Source organism: Plecotus auritus (assembly GCF_963455305.1).
Source record: "Plecotus auritus genome assembly, chromosome: 1".
In the NCBI taxonomy this organism is placed as follows: domain Eukaryota; kingdom Metazoa; phylum Chordata; class Mammalia; order Chiroptera; family Vespertilionidae; genus Plecotus; species Plecotus auritus.
Genome location: NC_137770.1, coordinates 68,406,564 through 68,432,344, shown reverse-complemented (window position 1 = coordinate 68,432,344; position 25,781 = coordinate 68,406,564). Strand labels below are relative to the sequence as shown.

Here is a 25,781-nt window from a genome sequence, read left to right as displayed (position 1 = left end):
GTGTTTAACATTTTATTTACAGACACTGACATTTTTTTTAGGGTGACCTTATCACTTATTATCATAAACTGGCCACTTTGAGAATAAAAGGAGATGCTATTAATAATTATGCCAGGACAACAGGCATAATTGAGTGGTCACAGACAAACTGGGATTTCAGCATTGAAATTTAAAGTTCATAGAATTTTCACATAATAAAATATAATAATTCTGATTTTTAAAAACCATTTTAAAATGTAAAATCCATTCTCAGTTCTTTGGGCCACACAGAACAGGCTGCAGGCTGGCCCTGGCCCGTGAGGTAAGGTTTGCTGACCCCCATCTACGTTCTTGGAGAGACACTAGGCCAGTGGTCGGCAAATTGCGGTTCTGTTGACTAATGAGTTTGCCGACCACTGCACTAGGCCTTCGCTCTCCAACTTCACCGTGTCTTCACCAATCTTACTTTCTCAGGGGCTTCTTTCTTTCCTCTCTGCCGTTGTTGCTGGGCTGGGGGGACATTAAAAGTGACTGATATAAAATAAAAAGATGAATGTTTTTTAATATCTTTTTATCCTATCTGGAAGATTTTTTTCAGGCTTGTTTCTTAAACATCTAAGAGGGCATTACAATCTGAGATTATAAAACTAGATAGGTTATCATCTATTTTCCATTGCTTTTTAAGAAGATATGTTTTAAGGCCTACTACTATGACTTACTCAATAAAAACACAGAAATTTAATTTAAGGAACTGTACATTTTCATTTTTAATAAACCACATGGCAAAACAATACTTTATTCAATAAAGGTACAGGAAATTACAATTTAAAAATTGTAAATACAGTACGTATACTATACTTTGATTTTAAATTACATGGACAAACACCAGCTTCCAAATCTTTCTAAAATCAATCATATGCAAAATACTGGTTTCTGAAGGGGTATAAGGAAAAGTACATACAACTTGTTAAACTGCGATATGGCTTACTTAGCAACATCTATTTAGAAAAGCACAAACTTTCCAGATGTGCAGTATCTTCCATGTGCAAAGCAGACACACTGGCACATCCCAGTTTTCTGTTGTAGTTATTTCAGAAAATATGTAATTGCAGTAAATTGACACTGTCAGAGAAAGTCCCCATAAATGTTCTCCCATCTCACTGAATATCAGAAACTGTTGGTCCTCACAGTATAACTAGAAGAAGAGGTTAACCCCTTTGCAGCCAGAACTCAATGACAGGCTGGCCGAAGGCGCGCGCACACAATTCCATGCCGAGGAGCTCCCACAAGTTATCCCCTCCAACTTCTGTGCTCCCACCACCACCACAAATGATGTCCCTGCCTGGTAATCTCTGAAAAAAATCTGAAGCCCTGCCTGGCGATTCACGTAACAGATCTGTGGTTAGGCATTTTGGTTAGAAATATATTAAGCTTAATCAGTTACTTGGAGATCAGACTTGCCTCCCTTCAACACAGCATAACGAAATGTCACTTCATTTGTGACTAATACCCAAATGACTCATGAACTAAGCGTGGTTCAAAGACAAACTGAACCAAATGAACTGATCTTATACTTAGGAAGATATTCTGTAACTTTAAATTTACTGTATGAAAAGTAGTCAACAGGAAAATTGCCTAAAACCTTGTATTACAGAGGCTCAGTTTCTGTAAGAACACCTTATTCCTTATGGCGAAACAATGAACATAAATGCATAAGAAGAAAATAAATTTAGCGAATTGTCTTGTTTCAGAAGGGAACGATTCTCCCTTCCACAGGAGTGGGAGTTCAAGAAGCACAGCCTGGCATTCATTAGCGATGACCTTCACTCGCGTCTGCAGTGTAGTCTGTTTCTCCTGCCCGCACTGTGTGCAGAGATTCTGAATCAGAACAATCAGCTGCTGGAAAAACCCACCCAGAAGCATCTTTAAAGTGGTGCTTTGTTTCTGAAAGATGTTTTTTTCTCACATTAAAAAGAAAGGGAAGCTGATGTCTATGTCTATTCTGGGAAAATTTTACCAAAGATAAACACTGTCAGTGAGGACCTCTGGGTTCAACAGACAGAAATAGAACACTGAGACTCCTAAGAGCAGGAAACTTCGGTTCAGAAATGGAAATATGGCATCCAGAGTTGAAAAAGAAACAGGAAGATAAGAAATCCAGTGAGCTGGCACATAAAACTGACGGGAGCCGCAGGTTGTGAAAATCTGGGCTCACGCTCCACAGGCAGAGCTAATGGAAAATGCATGGGAATGACTTCAACTTCGGTTCTGAATTTCAAAGCTGAAATATGCCCTATTCAACTGCATTCCCCACAGTGTATTTCTAAGGCAGCACAGTCATCAACGAAACAATAGGCCTTTTCCTAAGATAAATCTGAAGGCTGGTCTGGCCAGACTTGTGAAACACAGGTTTATGTACACAACTAACTTTGATTATTTTGCAAATGTTAATGAAAACACATTGCACTGAAGAACTGCCTAGTTTTTGTTATGATGTTTTCCCAGTGAACAATGGTAGGTGTTTATCCAGGCTCAGCTGTGCTTTTCACAGGACAATGGACGACTCTTCCTCTGAGGGCTGGCTGCGCTGTGTAGCTGGTGGCTGCAGCTCAAGGGGTGAAGCACAGACCCCACGCTCTGTGTCTCTGTGTCAGACTCCGTGCAGCCCCTGCTCCCATCTGCTAAGTTCACATCCTTCTCTATAGGTTTTGTCAAGTTACAAAGAGTTAAATCTATCAATTATCAAATCTCACAGACACAGTAAAATACAAGTATAAAATCTGTAGTTGCTGCAAAAAAACCCCACACAAAACAACAAAGCACAGAAAACTTCATGTGTACCTAATTTTAAACAGAACATAATTAAGATTTACAAAAGTTGTCAGTGTTTCTCCATTTTACAAAAGGATCCTTTTTCAATCTCAAATGGATTTCAGACTGTTTTACTCAATAACTTTTCAAGGAACAGGTCGATGTGGAAAGTCAGATAAACTTATTTAAGATAAAAGAAAGTTTACAAGAAACGAGCTCAGTAGATATGGGAACAGCTGCAAATATGGAGAAACCTATTCACACACAGGCACATTCTCTTCCTTTCTCTGCTAGGTGTCCAAAGTTCGTAAGTGCCCAGGTGTGCACTGACATGCCTCTCGTTTATTCTCACTTGCCTTCTACATTTAAGATTATTTTTTGAAATACAGGACATTATACAATAAAAAAGAGTATTTTTTATTATATGTTCCTAAACATTTTTAAAAATTAAAATCATTATTTTAAATGGATTCACAATAAGAATCTCATAAAATTTTCACATCAATTCAACAAATTCTGGGCTTTATTAGGTACCATGAACACTCACCAAACCTTTTGTTGGACACCATCAACTCTTAACACTCTTTTAGGTGAATCCAGGTCTTATCTTAGGTTTACTTATAGTGAGGTCCTTGGCAGAAAGATGAAATCTGTTTCCTATTCTTCACTTACATTTTAAGTCATTGGCCTGCCTCTCTAGGACTTCATCTCACAGCCTGTCTGATACATGTTACTTTATCCTGATTCTCTGCTGAAATGGACTCCTAACGTGCACTAAATATAATCCCCAAGCCAACAGTTGACATGAATATTCACAGTTGCCTCTTTAATACAACTGTTACCAGTTAGGTTGCCTTCTGTTTGGAAACTTTATGCTTAACTTCCCTACCACACAGATTTAATGTCCATCCTATTACAGTGCTTTAACACGCGCGCGCGCGCTCACACACACACACACACACACACACTCCAAAACCCTTAAAATTTTTGTCTTCTCAAAACCATGTCTTCCCCCAATCCCTTTCAGCATTTCTGCTATGGTATTATTGGAAAGCCTCAAAACTATATCTTAGGGTTTCTGGAGCCCGTGGAGGATTCCTAATTCATATCATTATACAGAAATTCTCTCTGGAGAAATGTAGTTACTCTGCATGAGAGAGACGGGTATTAACATTGAACCTTGGCCCTCTACAGCTCTACCCTGAAAGGCATAGGCAGATGACCTGGTATGGAGGCAGGAAGCAAGGTACCAAGCAAACTTTCTGTACAAAACATAAGGCCGTTTCTAAAAGGACAGAGCATCATTGTTTACATTTTGCGTAGCTTGCTGTTTGTAAGCAAAGATAAATTCCATGGACAATAAAAGTGATTTCAGAAAGACTTAAATCTGAAACTCCACACCCCATCCTTGCTCCTATATTTTGTTCAAATTATCATATAGTAATTTCAGTTTAAGATTAACTTCTGCCATTCAGAATAATACTGAAAATATTTCCTAAGCAATTTAATGACAGTGACCACAATATGTAAAGATTTGGTTCTGATAAGATTACAAATAACCCAAAATTTTGAGATTCAAAACCCTGTAATATCTGGAAAATTTTGTTTATAAAGTATAATAATACCATTGAGACTTACTTGTGAAATAAAACATTTCTGAAACATTTAGGAATACATGCTTATTCCACTCTGGATAATTACTAGTACTTTCTGAAATCTGTTGAGAAATACTTTCTGTAAAAAGAGAGAGCTGGGTGTCAAATTCCAGAGCTGGGTATCAAGATTACATTAAAAAATCAGTTTTCCAGCTCTGGCTTGATAGAAATGGGCTTTAAAAAGGATTTTTAAATGCAAATACAGAACTCTTGATGCTTCCTTTATGACACATACTCTGTTGTGATTGTGAAGTACGGTCTTCGATTGTCTTCTCTGAGGTATCTGTAGAGTCACGTCTCATTCTGTAAACAGTGTTTTGGAAACATCTTCATCTGAAAATCATGGTGAAGTCTCATTTTACCATTCGACAGAAACTAGCACTCTCAGGCTGACTGTGAGGCCAGTGCATGGGCACGGCTGTCAGGAATTCCATTCTCCCATTCACGTGTCATTTATTGCTCTCAAGTCTGTGACTGCAGGGTAAAATAAGGCAGTAGTCCCCCAGACATCTTCAATTAGGAACTGGCATTCTGACAGTTTGCACAAGTTCTGTCCATGTCTTGCCTGTAACTCTGAAGCTGAATAGTACATTTATACATGCCAAATGTGTTCAGCAACAAATGCCTGGCTTTGGACTGTACCTCCTCCCATTTAGATGAACTTCCAGGAACTGCAATGTCAAGAACATATCATTACTATTCATTGTACATTACACATTAGTGAATAAGACCCAGGGAGAAAGCAACCTTAGTATACTTTGAACATATTTTTACTAGTTTGATTTCTACCCTCCTGAAGCTATCGTTAGAGAAGTGTCAGTTTGCCAAGCCAGATCAGCTTCTCGTTATCCCTATCTCTCCAGTCCACTCTCGGGTAGAGAAAGAGATCTAGACATCAATTACAAGTCTTTCATCTTTTGTACTTTTAAAAATAAAACTCATGTATGTACTATTTTGATAAAAAAATCAAATAAAAAGTATCGATCTATGAAATGATTTAAAGAAATAAAAACATAGGTTCTAACTTTTTTATGTAGAAAAAGCATGGTAAATACACCCAGTGCATTTAATCTGAAGGCAAAAATCTCTGTGTTACATCTCATCTCAAAAAGATAAAAATTATTGCTCTGCTATAAACATTGACCTGCAACTCATCTTTTGAAAAGCCCACACCCTCCCTTAAAACAAATCTTTCCAGAAGTCTTCCTACTTAATTATAAGCACAGATGTTTAATCCCAAAGACAGAAGTCCACCAACCCCAGTATTTACCATCAGCAACATACTTAGCTGTATGTGTGCAATGGCCATGGGCTTTCCTGAAGTGAGAGACCAGACATTTAAATCTTCCACTGAATGGACATCTTCTATTTTCATCAAGGCTTCTTTGATATAGTCAACATGCAAATGCCTTGGCACACCTATTAGTTCAGAATATATCATTTGTAAGTAAAATTTATCTTAGAGGAAAAATTTATCTTAGGGGGGGACTTCCCCTCAAAAAACAAACAAACAAACAAACAACTGGCTTTGCTAAATTCATTTTAAAATGAACACTTGCCAATACATTAGTACTTTAAGATAAACCATGCACACATATAGTAGGATATACACAAAAGGTTAATAAATACTTTAAAAATGTTCATGCTCACTAAAAAGGAATGTTAACCAGCCCAGGTTACTTCATTTAACAAATAAGCTAGGATAATAAAAAATAAAAGGAAAGGAACATCCCATGATGGCTAACCTAGTGTTGAGAACTTATATTTACATGCTTATATGTAATATTGGTAAGGCAGGAATGCTGAAAATATAACAAAGCAGCAAGTTAAATTGAAATTAATAAATTAATAAACCACTAAACATACTTGCATTAAGAATCAAAGAGTTGCATTCTTGTCCTAGCTGTAATTGTGTAACAGCATGGCCTTAAATTATGCTACCCCTCTGAACCTCAATTTTCTTATTGGTAAATGGGGATAATAATGTCTGCCTTACCTACTTTTCTTAGCTATTATAAGGATCAAATAGGTAACATATGGGAGAGTTCACGGATTCTTATACGTCCTATACATGTAAGGTGGTGTTACTGTAGCCTAGTAAGTATCAGTAAAAACAAGAAAAGACATGGCTCCTACCCCAGAGTCTTCCCTGACCCCCAATCTGACTTAGGAATACATCCACCATGGGGATATTAATGAGATCTTACCTTCTAGTATTATAACTACTGTGTCCCATATAATGCGAAATGTTGTAAAAGCCACAAGTAATGAAAATACATATGTACAGATGGGATCAGCAATCTTGTATTCTGGCTGTGAGGTGACAGATCAAAATTGTGTGATTAAATATTGATAGACATATAACAGACTATAAAGCAAACTAAGGAATACTCTGTCCCCTGTCCTCTAGCAGGACTGCAGAATACCTCTGAAACCGGGACGTTGCATCTGAGAAACTCTTTCCTGGATTGTTTAAATGCCTTTCCTTGTGGGATCTATTTTCAGCTGTTTAATGGTTTGTTCTATTCTTTTCCTCTGTGCCTTCTCTAGATCGTCTACCCAGAACCATAGAACATCAGAGCTAGAAGGAGTTTTAGCAGTCATCAAGTGGATTTAAGCCCCTCATATTAAAGAGGAGGGACCTCAAATTTTGATTTGAGGGACTTGCTCAAGGTCAAAGCATTAGTGGCAGAGCCAACACTAGAACCCAGATCTCTGGACTTCACTACATGCACATTCTAGTACCTAGCAGTTACAGATAAGTTACCTCATGATGTGATACCATGGTGTTCAGTGCTAACAAAAGAGCTATATAGACTGGTGGCTCAATTAGGTTTGCGTAAGTGCAAAATGAATAGGAGTGGCATTGGTGTCCAGTATACTGATGAAAGACAATCAGTTTTAGGTTTTTTTAAAAAAATTAATCCATACCCGATTAATCAATTTTTTCCATTGATTTTTGGATAGAAAGGAGGGAAGGGTTCAGGGAGGGAGGGAGAGAGAGAAACATTGATATGAGAGACACATTGATTGGCTGCCTCCTCCACATGCTCCCACCGGGCAGGGTATCGAATCTGCAACCCTTTGGTGCTCTATCTGATGCTCTAACCACGTGGACACACTGGCCAGGGCCAATCAGTTTTAGTGTTAATGTTGAAATTAAATATATTTTAAAATAGAAAAACTAGCAATCATAGTACCTTGAATCGTATGATGTAGGCAGCTATTAGCACACCAACACTTTGTACCAAATCCCCCAAAGCGTGTACAAATGCAGCTCTCACTGCCAAGCTATCCTGCCCATGGTTGTGCCCATATCCAGGGCCTGTGGTAGGAGAATTTGAAGGCAGGGAGTGGGAATGGGCGTGATGGTGACCAGACTGGTTCAACAGAAACCCCATTCTGTTTAAAAAAAAAGGAAAAGAAAACATTATTATTCTTCCTAATGCTATTGATAAAAATATTTATGAGTAATCAGACATGAATGAGGCAACATGGAACTAAATATTTACTAAATATTTGAGCACCTATTATGTATCAGGTACTATTTTAGGTGCTGGGTTAAAAGAGTGACTGAGACAGATCCCTATCCCTTTAGAGCTTATGTTCTAGTATGGAAGGCAGAGAAGTTAGCAAATAAATACCTAATGTACTGCTAGACGATGGGAATGCGTTGAAGAAAAGTAAAGAATTGCTAGGGGACCGAGAGTGATGAGAAGAGTGGTCAGAGAAGGCCTCCCTTAGATTCCATCAGAGCAGAGACTTGAATGAAGCCAGGAAGCAAGTTATGGTGGAAGAGTGTTCTAGCAGAAGGAATACCAGGGTAAAGGCCCTAAGATGCAAAGGTGCTCTATGTGTTTAAAAAAGGCAAGGCAGCCACTGTGGCTAGAATAAAGTCAGCAAGAGTGCTAGGACATGAGTTGGAGTGGTACACAGGATAATATTAAAAGGCCATGATAAGGACTTTTGATTTTATTCTAAGTACAGAATAGAAACCACTAGATGGGGACTGGCAAACCATGGTCTGTAGACCATATCTGGCCCACAGCCTGTTTTTGTAAATAAAGTTTTATTGGAACACAGCCATACTCATTTGTTTACATACTGAATATGACTGTTTTTGTTCTAAAACAGCAGAGTAGCTGAGAAAGAGACTGTATGGCTCTAAAATCCTAAATATTCACTATCTAGCCCTTTACAGAAAAAGTTTGCTGACCCCTGATCCAAATGATTGCGTATTTAACTTAAAAACTTCATAGTTTCTAGGAAAAAAAGTTGGTAGTTAAAAAAAAATCTCAACATAAAAGTATTATAAAACTTAAATTAAAAAAAATTTGTCCTACTTAAATTTCTGATTGTTAGTCAAACTTCAGTATAACTGAACTAATGAGGAATTTATAATTCTAACAGTGTTTTATTAATATTTATAAGAAAAACAGATGTACTATATAATTTATAAATATATTAAAATATCACTGCATATTACTGAATGCATGTATAGTCTCTAAGTTCACAGCATTTGAGACTCTTCATGTGAAAACAATGTAGAGTGTATGCTACTAAAATGTTGGATACATGACATTATACATTGGTCCAAACCCATTAATGTACAACACCAAGAGTGAACCATATAAACTATGGACTTTGGGTGATTATGATGTGTCAGTGTAGGTTCACCAACTGTAACAACGTATCACTGTAGTGAGGGATGCTGTTAATGGGGGAAGCTATGCATGTGTGGGGGCTGAGGGTATGTGGGAAATCTTTGTACATTCCCCTCAATTTGCTGTGAACCTAAAACTGCTCTATAGAGTAAAGCCTGTTAAATTTTTTTGAAAAAAATAGAGCTTACATTACGTTGACTGCAACTCCAACAGCTGCGGTAATGAGCATTACATCTCCATTTATTTCATATTTCATATGGATAGTTCTTTGGACAGCTTCATATAGGAGAAATGCCATAAGTATATATACCAACAGCACACTAATCATAGCTGACAAAACCTCTGGAGGGAAAATATAAAAAACAAATGTATTTGGAACATGGTTATTACACCTCATACAAACTAAATATTGTACAATCTTTTATTTATTTAGATCTCCTTTCCTTTAAGAAGATAAAAGCACTATATCATTTGTCATGTTTTTCTTTAAAATTATTTTAAAAAGCTTGATATGAAACATTTTTAAAAATTAAGGTATAGCTGACATATAATAGTTTATTAGTTTCAGGTATACTATGTATATTTTTATTTAAAAAGGGTTTAGTCGTTTGATCTGAATCCCCCACTAACTCATTCCTACCACTTGCTACCTTCCCCTTATCTCTTTAGGGTCAAATTATGTGTATTTATAGACCAAACACATGGCAAAAAAGAAAACCTGAGAAAAAATATTTGTAACGTGTATGACCGCAGACTAATTTCCTAGTAGGCAAGTACATATACAAATCATAACAAAGTGAACAACTCATCAGAAAAATGGGTGAAAAGCATAAATAGTAATATACAGAAAATAAACAGAAATGGCCAATTTATCAAAATCAATCATAATACAGTAAATTCAGTAGGATTCCTTATTGGCCCTTACTAAATTGGCAATGATTAAAAATTTTGATAATAGACAGTGTCAGCAAGGATATACTGATGGAAGGATCAAATAAAACTATCTTTCCAGAGAGCAGTTACCAAAATTAATCAAAATTTAAAATGCATGTATTCCTTGATTCTAGGAATCTATCTGATATCTACAAGATTTTTCACTGCGGCTTTGTTGGTAGTATCAAAAAAGATCTGGAGACATCCTAAATGTTCCCCAATAAGTAACGTAATGGATAAATGGTGGCATATACATATAATGGGATACCATAGAACCATTTATGTATAAAAAAGAAAAAAATAGGCACATTGGTAACTATAGGAAAGATAGACAAGAAAGTATTACATCTGGGAAGTGGGAGGAGGAGCTTGGAGAATTTATTTTTAACTTTATTTTTTTGGTAATATTTAAAATGTCTTCAAGTTTTTAACCACAAACATGTATTACCTTTAGACTAAATAAAAACAAACAATTTTTATGCATTCAAGTATTCATGAATGTACTCTGATCCAGGAATTCCTCTTCTAGGAAGGACATACACACTCATGCCAATTGGGTTGCACATGTGCAAAATGTGGTACGTTATGAAGCTATTCATCAAGCACTGTATAAATAGCAAATGATTGTAAACAATAAAAATGTTATTAGTAGAAGCCTTATAACATGGAATGCTGTGCAGCTGTAAAAAAGGAGTAAGGCTCTTTATGTACTGACAAGGAATGAGTTCCAAAATACAAAGTGAAAAAGCAAAGAACACAACTGTGTATGGTGTTACCATTGTGTGAAAAGAAAAAATAATATCTTATATAATAAAGAGCTAATATGCTAATTAGACCGGACAGCAGAACGACCTTCCAAACGACCAGTGGGCGGGGAGCGGGGCCGCGAGGCAGCCGGGCCACGAAGGCCTACTCTTGAACGAATTTTGTGCATCGGGCCTCTAGTACATAAATAATGATCTGTAAATGCAGATCTGGAAGGATGTACAAAATACTGATAAAAAACTGGTAGGAGAATGGGTGAGGAGACAGGGATGGCTTTGTACTATATATGCTTTCATACCAGATAAGTTTTCTACCATATGAGTATAAAGTACAGATAATTTTATATCTTTTCAAAATAACAAAAAATAGGCGATGTAAAATATATATTAAATAACTAACTAACATTGTTACATAAAACAAATGTTGACACTCAAAACAAGAAAATACTTTTAAAGAAAAATTTTCCTTTAGAGACACCAGACATTAATCCTGTTAAGTGTTAAAAGGTAAAAGAATCTGAAAAACTGTTATCTGGGTTGACTCATTGCTCAAAGGTTCCAGGTAGTTCAAGTATATTGGACTTTGATACATTTTTATTCCAACCTTTAACTTACAATACAGAAAAATTATCTAGAAGTTAGAAACTATTTCCTGAAGACATTTCATTAATGTAGGTGAAATTCCAATAAAAGTTTGTACATGAACAGAACTAATGTTGGAATAAGACAAATAAACACAATTACTACTCAAAACCATGGTACAGTTAGTCACTGAATAGCCTTCTCAGTTATCAGATCCGTTATGAGAGAGAGAGATCAACTACATTCATATAACTTCTATTATAGTATATTGTTATAATTTTTCTACTTTATTATTATTGTTGTTAATCTTTTTACTGTGCCTAATTTATAAATTAGACTTTATCATAGGTATATAGGTATAGAAAATAGCACAGTATATATAGGGTTAGATACTATCCACAGTTTTAGGCAGCCACTGGGGTTTTGGAATATATCCTCTATGAATAAGGGTTATTTATTATATAACCCCAAAGAAAAAGTAAATAGGTTAAAAGAATTAAACCAAATACAAGACATAAAACACATGAATTTCTTGTCTTACGTTATAGCTGCTGATGGTAAAATACACACATAAATAATATAAAGAAAAAAGAAATAATTAAAATATTTTAAACTGTAAAATTTTATGTACTGGTGATAGCCTCATTTTACTCACCAAAAAAGAACTTTCTCTTTAAAATTGGTATTTAAAAAATATTAATCCTAAAAAAGTTACCAACCCTACTCAAATTCTTCCATAAAAAGACAATGTCAAGGCTGTACTAGCAATTAGGCCACCATAGCTTAAAAGGTGCCTCAATAACATTTTTAAATGTGAAATTATAAAGCAATATAATTTATATTTAAAGACACAAAGATGTGATTGCTTATAAAAATCTATAATCAATAATTTAAAATACTTTCAAAACCCCCTACTATTAGGTTGACCATACTTTCCAGTGTTCCCAGGATAGTTCCAATTTATGCCTTTGTCCTGGCATAATTATTAAAAGTGTTCCATTTCACTCTCAAAAGTGTCCTGATTTAAATGATAAGTTCTATAGTTACTCTAGTAGGTCTGCCAGATAAAATATGGATGCCCAGTTAAACTTGCATTTCAGATAAAAAACAAATACTATTTTAATACAACTATGTCTCATGCAATATTTCTGACACATTGGGTATCATATAATATTTCAGAGAAAGAGGGAATGTGTGGCATGCATGAGCTAAATCTGGTAAGCCCACATCCTAGTAATAATTTACCTGAACACTTAAAATTACCTTTTTGTGAATTCTCAGATATGGCAAAACCACCTTCAGAATAAAGTAAAATGAAAGTCAAACTACAGCATAAACAGAGTTCTTTGGCAAGGAGGATTCCCAGCCTACTAGGAGCTGAAAATGCAGTTTTTCACAATATAGTTTTCACCCAGAGAGTAGCATAAAAGGGATCCCAATGACTTCCCACAGTTAAGAGTAATGGAATTCAGCTGATTCCTAGAAATTCCCAAATGACATATTAAGATGCTGTCAACAATGATATCCCTTTTCCAGCAATTCATAAGGAATATGCCTCACATCTAGTTCCCTTGGTGAAAGCAAAGACATTCATTTGTTAGTTTTTATTCTAATTGACTGTAAAAATGTCTTCTAGCTAGAAAACATAAATGGAAAAGAAAAAAAAACACACAGAATTTTAAGTAAATTTTTAGGACTGAGATTTATAATTGAGAAGTATAAGGCATATATAATTCTACATAGCTAAAAATCCTAATAATAGTAATATGACCATTTTATTCTGATAAAATGAACAAAAAGTTCTTTCATTGTGAATGAAACTTTGGTGAAATATGAATAGGACTAATTAGTGTTTAACATTTTTGCCTAGTATTTTTAACATGATGCAATGCAGATAAACATAGGCAAGATGCTTTTTTCCTCCAACAACGTTTAACAGAGAGGGAAATTTTCATTCAACAATGAAATTATGACTTGCTCCAATCTTCTCATTTTTGCTCTGGGTTGGTCTCTGGTCACATAATGTATAATAAAGTTTTTCAAGACAAAAGGAGTGCATAACATATACAGACTATTCATTTTCTAAAGGAGACCCAGGAACTTTCACAACTAAAACCCTAGATTTCTGTTAAAGTTACTACCCCATTAGCTTCGGAAAACTTGACTAAATGGAAATTTAGCAAAAACGAAAAACTCTCAAAAGATATTTTTATGAAAATTCTTGAAAACCTATTATTATAGTAGTTCTAACATATTTTACTACTTTATGCACTAATAATTAAATCACTACACTCAGCTGAACTAGTATTGGAGTAGTGTGAATAAAGAGTTTTGGTTTGAATGGCCAATAAATTGGTAAAAGAAAAAATTAATTAGGAGAAAACATAGATGATTATTCAGTTTTGCTGGTACCATAAAATACAAAAAATGTTTACGTACATTTTAACACATCTATAAATTGCCAAAACTAGAGGTTTTCAATGTTCATATGAAAAATATTGAGTTCTTCTCCATCCTTTATTATTCTCCATCATAGTACCTTATTCTTTTCTTTGTAGCATTTAATACAATTTATGATTATGTTATGTTTATGGTACATATTTACTGCCTGTCTCCCCACACTATACTATTATTCATTCACTGAACAAGTACCTATTGAGTGCCTACTCAGTGAATGAGTAGCAATCTGTTTCAACTGTGTAAAACCACACTCAGTCCCCGCACATTTATTTTTGGGTGAGTGCTGCCTAGATGCACTGGCCTACATTAACTGTTAACTTGACTAACACTGCGATGACAATAATGAATACATTTCCCTTAAATTACATAATGTTGTCTTTCTATTGCCTCAAGGAACTACACATAGCACATCTAAAACTGATTTCAGAGGTCTATAAAAATCAATAGGGAAGGAAAGTGGAGATATATTCTCTCCTCCACTTCCTTTTATGCTATTTCTCTTTTCTACCTTCATCCAATAGAATATAGGAAGAAAACAGAAAAAAAATCAGTGAGCTATATTGGATCTGCCTAGGACTAATCTAATTTTTGTATTTCAACGCAGCCAAAGATAACCCAACAACACTCATGCTAAAGACATCATATAGGATTTTCAGTGGCCCACTTTTGCCACCAGAATGTCAAGCTAAACTGCAAAGTTGGTCTTTGGATCCTCTCACCTCCTATTCTAAGTAATCTCCTATTTTCTACCTTCTTACTGCTCCCTCTATCCATACTCAAGGTGCCCCCAGTACTCCAAGTTGACTTTTGGCTAGCCAACATTGACTACCTCACTCATGTCTTCTTCTGCCTCAATAAAAACTCTGAATTCTAGGAAGTACCTATTCTTTTCCTAGAGATGTACATGTGATATGAATTAATTCTCACTAAGATGTGACTAATGAGTAGGCATAACTCATATAAGAGGGGGAGGAAGTTATTAAAATGAATCACTAACTAGAGAGAAGAGATTTTTTTTTTGGCTGCATGTTTGGGGGAAGAGAATTTTTAGCTGAATACTCTCTGCTAAATACTTTAGCATCAGGGAATAAATAACAAACTAGGTAGAATTAGCATTATTATCATATACCTATCCCAGAACAACAGTCATCTAGTCAGATCTGCCAAGGCCTTTGCTTAGAACTACATACTACACAAGACTCCCACACTGTCACTTTGCCACTAACCTAGGCTGATGAGCTGCATTACCAAACTATAGATCTTGCTTTTTTTTCAAATGCAGACAACTCTGCCTTCTACAGTCCTTTCACATGATCGCTATCTTTATCTAATCCATCCAGCCTCTTCAGCCCCAGAAATGAAAGAATAAAGTCAACTACACTCATAATCCTCAGAGAAGGAATAAAGCAAGCAAGCAAGGGGATGTTCTCTTTAGAATAGCATGTCCCCTTGATCTGGGAGATAGTGCCATTCTGCCTAAGGGTTTGTGGAATTTCTCCCCACAGTGTGGTTTCATTAAGTTCTAAGTTTTATTAACTTCCAGGATGAGAGGGCAAACCACCCACAGTCAAATAAATGCAGGCACTTAAAAATAACTCTCATGTGGTTTCTACCCTCCTCTCCCTCTTCCCACAAAAGAGCTGCCACTGTAGCTCACTGAAAGGAATAAAGACAAGAAAAAGAAAGTCCTGAATGATTTTACACAATCTATGAGTTCACACGAAGGAAAGGAAAATACCAACAGACTGGTACTGATTCCTGGGACAGCCTCTTGGGTTTACCCTTCAAATCTATACTACCTTTCTTTCACCATGATGGGATGATTTTTGCTAAAATATTGTTGTATTGCCAAAAATGTTACCAAAGACCCAAGTCAAAAAGCACATCTTTTAAAATTGTTAATCATCAGATTGAATCATTTTGCTTTTCTCCTACCTAGCTGAGACAGTTATGCTGAGAGAATAAGAATTCTGATATGGAAAGAAGGGAAGGCAGGCAATTTAGAAGCATGGGTCATTTTGAGAGATATAAAGTCTAGTAGAAGAGGGAAGGAAAATATGACTGAAACTAACATTTATTGGAAATTTACTCTGTGCCAGGTATCCTGTTAGGTACTTATACCTTACCACCTTACCTTATGTATTTTTCACAATTCTGCAATGTAAGTATTATCATCCATATTTTATAGAAGAAACTCATACTTAGAGGAATTAAATCATTCTCCATAAGGTCATATAGTCATTCAATTAATTTCCTTGTTTTCAGCCCCAATTTTCACTTCTGATGCTCTGTTCTGAGCCTTCTTTGGAGATCTGTTGGGCTGACCCAGTTCCTAGCGTGGCGTACTCTAGGCTGCAGCTTCTTGGCTTGTTTTCTCCTTCAACCCATTCCCATCTACTTTCTAACTTTCAGAGATTTCTGGAAATTTCTTGTTTATTGGTGACCCAGCATTGACTTCTCTTTGTTGTTTTGATACTTTTTATTTCAATGGACTCTCAGGAAAGACAGGAGTCAAATGCTGATATCTAGTCCACCATCCTGAACTTAGTATTTGTAGGGAAAGGGAAGTATCTGGCAGTCTGTAGGAATTTTCAGAGATACAATAGGACCGGTCAGTTCTATTTTCTCTCATCTTTTCACAGTGCTTATAAACTATGAAGAAACAAAGTGACCATCTAGGTAAATACTATATAGTTTGCACTCACTAGAGAGCCCAAGTACTTCTTTGATATTTAATAGAATTTTCATGATTATTGGCTTTTATTATATGTAGGACTTCCTATGCTGTATTACTGCATATTTCTGGGATAGAGTGCCACTGACTTCATTAAATGAAATATACTTTCTCAAATAGTGCTAGAGGGCAAAAATCCCCATTCTAGGATGCTATGTTTTAGATCTTAAATTGCAGGTGTTTAAATCACAATAAAATTGGAAAACAAAAAAATTTTTTTAGAGGAGTGTGTGTGTGTGTGTGTGTGTGTGTGTGGGCAGAGAGAGAAAGAAAGAGAGAGAGAGAGAGAGAGAGAGAGAGAGAGAGAGAGAGAGAGAGAGAGAAAGGAACATTGATTGGCTCCCTCTCATATATGTATGCCCTGACCAGGGATCAAACCTGCAATCTAGGTATGTGCCCTGTCCGGGAATTGAACCCACAGCCTTTTGGTGTATGAAACCACACTCCAACCAAGCCATCAGGTCAGGGCAATTTTAAAGTTGTTAAAAATCCTCAAGTCAATCAATTAACAAATGAATGCATATGTTGGAAAGTAGTGGGCTTCTTTTAGGAACACATCCAAATGCATTATGTAGTGGCTTAAAAAATAACAGAAAAACCTCACTCAGGGCTTTAGTTCCCTTGTATAGCAGTTGAGAGTGATGAAGGGTGGAGATGCCGGGTAGTTTCCCAGCCTGATGGCTTGGATAGCTACTTGGAATATAGCTATTCAGCTAAAATGTCAAGTTATATACTAGAAGACCCAGTGATTACATTTTAGAAGACCTAGATGCTGAGTTAATATTAAGTCAAAAAGTAACACAGAAGGGGAGGAACTGATTGATATATTAGCCAAGAGTGTGTCTACACAAAATAAAAAAACAATATATTAATTCTGGTTCTTTAAGACAGGTTTTGCTGAAGCTACCTAAATGTCACCTTTTGGGTTCTGAGCAAATGACATGTGGTCATATGGCACTTCACATAATAGTAAAGGCAATTATTTTATATGTATTTTAAAAATAAGCAAAAAATTAAAAAAATAGTAACATAGCAAGAAGCAGTTGTATATGACTATATGATTTTAACCTTAATTAAATATTAATATCTGTTTAAAATAGTAAAATAAAATGTGTTCATTGTTAAAAAGAAAAAAAATCCATGACACTTGTTACAACATGGTAAAGAACACTTTATTCAAGAGGGGAGGCTGTTGAAATAGGCATAGGGACCTCTGCAATGGTATTTTGCAGTGGGGGAGAGAGTTTGGGCTCAACTCTGAATACTGTATGGACAAGTGGGAATTTATAGCCAAGAAGCAGGTTGGGAGTCTGTGGGTGGAAAATTACTGAGGAAAACATCAGGAGTAAGGGGGATTCTGATAAAACTGACGGAAAAGAATTCTTGTGAAGACAGGCTGGGGTGGCAAGATATCACCTGAAGGATAACTGGTAAGATATTGAGAGTGGGAGGCTTGGGAGAAGGTTCAGGAGACTGACTAAAATGTGATGAAGCAAAGAATCTTTGTCAGCATTTTCAGAATTGTGTTGATACAGTGGCCTCAATGAAGGTCAGCCACACAGTATATGTTATATGTATTACAGTAACACTTAAAATCTTGGCCACAGTAGCCTTGGTTGAAATAACCTGAAGTAAAAGAAAGAAGCTAATGTTCATTAATAAATTACACTTACATAATTTTGCTTGATTCAATAAACTGAAGGTAAACTTCTTTTATAACATCATTAGGACATAAGGAAACCATTTACAAGTTAATGATTACAATTTTATATGTGTAAACTGTTCAGCTGACTGGGCTGAAGTTCAGTACATGGGAAGATATGTATCTGAATAAATCCTGTTCACCCGTTTTCATTTGCTTTGTTCATCTATTTCAACAGGCTTATCACCAGAAAGATTTCAGCTAATCTAAGGTTATAGTACGTTGTTGGTTTACCATAAAATGTTATATTCTAAAAACACCTCCCAATTACCTACCTAAGCGATGAAATCCAAAGGTGAATCTTTTGGTTGGTGATTTTGAAGACAGCCACAAAGCAAGCAGGGTCAGTATGATAGCACTTAAGTCAGTTAACATATGAAGTGCATCTGTCATGATTGCTAGGCTATTTGCAATGTATCCACCTTAGAGTAAGGATAAGAGGGAAGAAGGAATATGTTAACTAAAATAAATGTAAGTAATAAAGCCAAAAATATGTAACATCCTACAAAACATAAACTTATAACTAAATCTTTATCCTATTATAATGAAATCAAGGTAACTGAAATTTTGTGCAAAACATTAAATATGCATATATGTTTCTAGTGAGAATGTCCATTTCCATGAATAGATTCTCTGAGGAGTCAACAACCTTAAAGAAGTTAAGAATCACTAAACTGGGGCTAACACATAAAGAAGAATTTTAGCACTGCAGCTTTCACTCAACCAACTATCCTACTCTTAGACAGTGAAATTAATAACCACAATATCTACATATTACAATAAAGCTGAAGAAAAGGTAGGTACTCACTTGTTTGGGAGAGTTTGAACATAAAATTAAACTGAAGAAACTCATAAAATGTACATTAGTTTAAAATAAAAGATACAAATAACAGATTCATTTGGATACACAACAGCAATGTCTCATAATAGAGGGACAAAAGGTGGTATTTAAAATACACAATTTTAAATTTTATATTGATTTTCTAGACATTTTATATACACACACACATAATTTCACATATATGTCTCTGTGTGTAAATATATGTTGTTCCATTATGGTTATATAATTTTCCTATTACCATTCATTGTGTAAGCTTTTATAATATAATACAGAGTATTCAAACTTTTATGGGTACCAAAATCATTTGGAAGTTTTGTAAAACTGCAGATTGCTTGACCTCTCAGAATCTCTAATTAAGTGGGTCTGGATGGGACCTGAGAATTTACATTTCCAGCATGTTCCCAGGTGATGCTGATGCTTCTGGGCTTAGAACCACACTTTGAGAATCACTGTTATACTGTACTAGTGGTTCGTGCACATTGAAAGAAAATTAAGAAATATTTTAATATCACTATTTGCTTTTTCTCTATAATAGAATGTCAACCAAAATTCATGATTGACAATGACAGACTGAAACACATGCATGCGACTGGCACCAGCAAGAGCTTTATATGTATCAAATCAGTAAATGTATGTTTATTTTAAATTGCCAGTGCGTGTAATATGTACTGGCCGGTTGATCGGTTGGATGGTTGGACCGACGGTAAGTTGGTCACTTAGCCTTTTATATATATAGATAGTGGAACTTCATGGTCAGGGTGTCTTGACATACTAGTGTGCTGGGTTGCTGATCCCCGTATTTCTAGGATGATTGTGCAGAGCCAAAAGCAGCAGAACTGAAGGCAGTGATTTTGTAGTCACATCCATGTACTCCAGTGTGTTCTATACAAATATAATGTTTTATGTACAGTAGGTCCTCGGGTTACGTCGGAGATCCGTTTCTATGGCGAGATGTAACGCGATTTGCCATAAGTCAGAACCCATCTACATAAGCACCTACATCACTCACATGGAGCACATACACAGCAGTAATGAAGTGAAACAGTAAAAAAAATTTAAAAGATAACAATTCCTGACATTTACTTGTGGTAAATAAATAATAAAAAACATAAAGCACATATGTACATATGCTGAAATGATGGAACTTTTTTTTTATATAAATACTGTAAATGGGAGATGGCGACGTAACCACGAAATGATGTATGTCGAGTCTGACGTAACCCAAGGACTGCCTGTATTCCCTGACATGAAATGCTGAAAATCACCGAGAGAAAATACAGGTTGGTTAATAACATGGGGCTTTGGAATCTCAGAGATTCTAAGCTAGTTACTTAACATTTTTGATCCTCATTATCTATAAAAGGAGGATATGTTAAAGCCACATTGTCCAATAGAACTTTCTGAGATGATGGAAATGTCAGTCTATATGTCCACTAGTCATATGTAGCCACTAGTCATGTGGCTTTTGAACATTTAATATATGGCTAATGCAACTGAGGAACTGAATTAAATTAAATTTAATTTTAATTAACCTAAATTTACAGAGCCACACGTTGGTGATCATCAGCAAAAATAGCAGAGTAGGGACCTCTGAAAATCATCTTCATAAAAGCAATAAGAACATGGACAAATCAGCTTATTTAAAACTCTGGAAGTTACCTGAAAGCTGTTATAGGTAGCTTTTATTCAAGGGAAATGGCTGAATCTTGGTAAGAATAGTGAGCTCTGTGGCATTTCCCTGTATGTAGCTTTTTGGTAACCTTGAACACCAACAAGTGGCAATCCCAGGGAAAACCTCAGCAGGGCAGCCACTGCAAGGGATAGAATAGGATTGGAGCTCCTTAAGAGCCCCATTCCCAGAGCACTGTCTTTATTTGACCTTGTCTCATGGTTCCCTGGAAGACCATACTTTCCAGGCTGTTTTTATTTGACTTGACTTGGAGTTCTGCCCTGTGCAAAAACAATCAGAGGCAATAGATAACAATATGTTCCTGTGTTCTGAAATTTCAAAATAATGTACCCAATCTGCTGGGCTTTTGTTGACTCCTTCAATCTGGAAAAGTATACCTTTCAGTTCTGCGGACATTTTTTTAACTACCGTAATACCCCCTCATCTGAAGGGGATATATTCTAAGACCCCTAGTGGATGCTGGAAACTGTGGATAGTATTGAACCCTATATATACTATGTTCCTATACACAGATACCTATGATAAAGTTTATGGCTTCTCTATGGCATATGTGAGTTGCCAGCACCACAACTCCTGCATTTTGGGGCCATTATTAAGTAAATAAGGATTATTTGAAGACAAGCACCTGTGGATATCATGACAATCAAAAAGGCTACTAAGGGACTGTCAGGATGTTAAGTGTGGACAAAGGGATAATTCACGTCTTGGGCAGGATGAAGCAGGACAGTGTGAGATTTCATTGTGCTAATCAGAACCGGCGCATAATTGAAAACTTATGAATTATTTCTGGAATTTTCCATATAATATTTTTGGACTATGGTTGACCACGGGTAACTGAAACTGTGGAAAGTAAAACCACAGATAAGGGAGGACTACTGTATGTTGCTGATTTCTTTCCTTCTGCTTTCTTTGTTCTTCAAACTCCTATTACTTGGCGTTTGGACTAATATACTAATTTTCTTGCCTTTTTTCTCCTATTATCCATTTCTACTTTTTTGCTCTCCTCTTGTCAGAGATTACCTTAGTTCATCTTCCAACTTTTCTGTGGTGTTAAAAATATTTTTTGTGTTTTTATAGTTTAAAAGATTAAAAAAAAACTTCACCTGAGGGTATTTTCTCCATTGATTTTTAGACAGTGTGGAAGGAAAGGAGGATGAGGGGAGGGAGAGAGGGAGAAACATTGACATGAGAGACACATCGATTGTTTGCCTCCCACCCGAGGTTGGGGCTGGAAACCCGCAACTAAGGCAGGTGCCCTGGACCGCGATTCAAACCACAATCCTTCGGTCCTACATTCTAACCACTGAGCAACCGGGCAGGGCTAAAAGCTCTCTCTCTCTCTCTCTCTCTCTCTCTCTCTCCCCCTCTCCCCCCCCCCCCCCGAATTTATTTTATAAAGCAGCAAGATCAGCATCTCCTGGGAACTTGTTAGAAATGCAAACTCACAGGCCAGATCCCAGAACTACTTAAATAGAAACTCTGGCCCAGAGTTTGTGTTTAAGTTCTCTAGGTGTTTTGATATATTTGATTGGTTCTTGGCTTTCCCTATTGCTTGCTTAGGAGTTGGCTTCCTTGGACCTATTAAGTCAGTTACCTCCTTTATCAGTTTCTTATATAGTTTCCCAAATTTGTGTTGTTTTTGTCTCCTCTCCAGTTTTCCACATCTGTGTGGATATACATATCCCTTTACTACATATCCATATCCATATCCATATCCATATCCATAGTAGTTTAAGAGAGGCTTCAGGAGAGAGTACAATTAGATGAATGAGTTCATTTGCCATCTTTACCATCTTTGCACTCACTTTTTAAACTTTTTCACTTCAATAAAAATGCAGTTGTTAAAGTAATCAATAACACTGTTATTAAACTCAAGGATATTTTAGTTCTCATCTTATTGGACCTCTTGCAGCTTCAACTTATTTATTGCCACTTTGAAATACTCTTTTTTCTTGGATTCTGAGATACCTGTTTGCTTTCTGCCTAATTTCTAAAGTTGGAGTTCCTCCAGACTTGGGCTCTCTAGGTGACTTTTTCCATTCTCATGGCATTACATACTATATCTCTACCTTGACCTCTTTTCTGAACTGTAGACTCATATGCTCACTAGACATATTTACTTGGCTATTTCATGTACATATGATAACATGTTTAAAACAACCATAGCTAAATCCTGCTCTATATTTTCTCCCTGCTTCATAAATGACATACATTTCCATACACTCAGCTGCTTAGGTGAGAAACTTCAGAATCATTGCTGACACTGCTCTCCCATCCACCACCATATCCAAACCACTAGCCAAGTTTGTCAATGTTACCTCTAGAATGTTTCTCAATCAGTAAGTACATTTTTCTCAAGCCACTTTAGTCCAAGCCATAATAATCTCTTGTCTGGATCTCTGCAATAGTTGTTTCCATTTTTGCACCCTCCATTCCATTCTCCATTTAAGAGCCAGAGTAATCTTTTAAAAAGGTAAATCCTAACATGTCACACTCTGCTTAAAAGCCTTCACTGGCTTCCCATTGTATTTAGAATTAAAAACTACACTCACTTAATACGGTCCATTTAATACAGGACCTACCTGATCTGGTTCCCCTGCCTCTTTCCCTCTTGTTTACTACATTGCAGCCAAACTGTTTATTCTCTAACACAATAAAAACGAATTCAACAAAAATTTAATGAGTGTCTACTCTGCGCCAATCATTGTTCTAGGTGCTGGGAATTCAGCTTATATTTCAGTGGAGAAAAACAAGATGTTACACAAGTAAATACAAAACAAGGAAATATACAAAAAAGATAATCTCAGCTGTTGAGGGCTTTTATAGTTGGAGAGGGAACAGGGGAGAAGGGAGGTTTAGTTAGTCAGAAAAGTCTCTCAGAGGTATCTTTTGAGATGAGACATGAATCACAAGAAACCTGCCAAGAGAAGATTTGGGAAAAGTCAATCCACATAAAGCAGTATTTTTCAAACTGCAGACCCTGCTCTATTTGTGGACCCATGAAATCAATTTAAGTGGGGTGGAACCACAATTGAAAAAATATTAGAAGACATCACATGAAATAAAACTTGTTTCAGTTATACATATGTATTTATACATGTGTATATGTACATACATACATAGGTATGATGCACACCTACACGAGTCACAGTGTTCACTGTATTTCTTACTCTAGTGACCTCAAAATAATCTGTGAAGGCCTCAAGGGCAGGAAAGAGCTTTGTGAGTTATAGGGGAAAGGTGGCCAGCATGGCTGAAGTGAGCACCGGGGAGGAGTGGTAGGAAATGAGGTAGGAAATGCATGTAATTTTCCTACATTTAACCTCCAACCAGCACCTTAAATCTGGACTGCCACCTGTTCTCATCATGGTTCACCACTAAGAGACACCATGGGAGAATGGTCTCTCTGTGTTAATGTCACGTTGTAAACCATCACTAAGACAAGTTAGCAGTTACACTAATGTGACTGTGAAATTCCCTAAGCAAAGAATGTATTTTATAGTGAGAATGTATTTAATTAAAAAATGAAAAATAAAGCAAGTTCATAAACCCCGGGGGAGCCATTTTCTGGTTCCTTTCAGATTCTCCTTATAATGAAAAACTTTCAGGTTAGTTGGTAGTATTTAATTTTGCAAATCTCTTGGATATAAATCTAATAGGAAGTAGCATAGAGACCACCCAAGTCAAAGGTAGAGAAAAAAAGTCAAGAGACTGGGACTGTAGGTGTGACTCTTCCATTAACCACCCTATTTCCTCGCAACTTCTTGAACCTCTCTCAGGCCCTCAGATTCCCTATGAAAAAGAGGGGGAGCCTGCAGGTGTTCAGTAAGGTCCTTTCATACCGTAAAATTTTATGGTTCTAAGTAACTTTAGAATTTTTTACTATTTTAAACGTTGCAAGAATTAACCTGGTGTTTTATCACAATTCTTTCTGAAGAAAAGAGAAAGTTACATGATGTACAATGAAGGTAAACAATAAATTTATGTTGTACTTAGATTGACCTGCACTTTGGAACTGTGTGGACTTTTTACATCACAAGAGATGAGTATCTTGATAAAGAGCAAGCTTCCTGAAAAGAAAGTTTAAACCTCAAATCCCGTGTACCTAAAGCTGGACAAAATGAAAATGGCAAGTGAGTTGGCAACACAACTCACCTACAAGTTCTCCAATCATGAAAAGCAAGTACAGAACGGCAGCAATGGTCAATCTGGTTTTCACCTTTCTCTGCTTCAGCAACTCTCTCCGTTTGCTGCAGTTGTCACAGGGGTCCACCTTCAGACTCAGCTGACTGTTGGTCAAAGGTAAGTCCTGGTCCAGCAAGGAATCGTCGTCGGCCTGGAGGGCCGGGTGCGCTCCGTTAACAGGCCTTTCCGGGGTTTCGGAACCATCGTCGGCCACCACAACTCGAAGTTTGTTAAACCGAGAAAGCCCCTCGTCCCCCGCCTCGTCCGAGAAGTCAAAGGCGCTGGTGTCATTTAAAAACAGCGGCGGATCGTCCTTCCTCAGCAGAGATTTGAGGCGCTTCCACGCGCCGGATCCGGCCATGGCAGAGGCTGCGCGCCGCGCGCGGAACGGCTCGCTGCAGGGACAGCCGGCGGCCCCTACTTCACCGGCGCGCCGGTTCCCGATGGCGCCGCCGCGCGTCCCTCCCCATCCTGTGGGAAACGAAACACATTAGATATTAAAGGCGTCCCATCACAGCCCACAAGTTCCGAAGCCCGGGCGGCGGGGGGCGCAGGGCCGGCGCCGAGGCGCCGCGGCTCCGCGAGGGGGCGGCGCGTCTATGTAGGGCGCCGCCGCGGGGCCGCCGCTCATCTCCCCGCCACCGCTCGGCTCGGCCGGAGCCGCGAGGGAGCGGGGCCGATCTCGCCTGCAGCGCCCGCAGCTCCAGGCCGGCTCCGCGGGTCTGACAGGTCTACGACCGGGCGACCGCGGCCACCACCTCTCCCCGCCCTTCACGAGCCC

General features: G+C 37.1%; 1 protein-coding gene across 2 annotated transcripts; it reads right to left on the bottom strand.

Moving 5' to 3' along the window:
- Positions 1 to 719: 719 nt before the first annotated feature.
- SLC30A4 (solute carrier family 30 member 4) lies at positions 720 to 25,781 on the bottom strand. Of its 2 annotated transcripts, XM_080685316.1 has the most exons (7): positions 24,971 to 25,781; positions 18,560 to 18,706; positions 9,298 to 9,451; positions 7,646 to 7,847; positions 6,653 to 6,758; positions 5,730 to 5,864; positions 720 to 5,116 (listed from the first exon to the last, which is right to left on the bottom strand). In XM_080685316.1, the coding sequence occupies exons 1-7, from the start codon at positions 25,359 to 25,361 to the stop codon at positions 4,962 to 4,964; spliced, it is 1,290 nt and encodes a 429-aa protein (XP_080541442.1). In that variant the 5' UTR covers positions 25,362 to 25,781; the 3' UTR covers positions 720 to 4,961. The 2 variants fall into 2 exon arrangements, with proteins under 2 accessions (XP_080541442.1, XP_080541443.1); XM_080685317.1 differs by lacking the exon at positions 18,560 to 18,706 and having other exon boundaries at positions 24,971 to 25,478.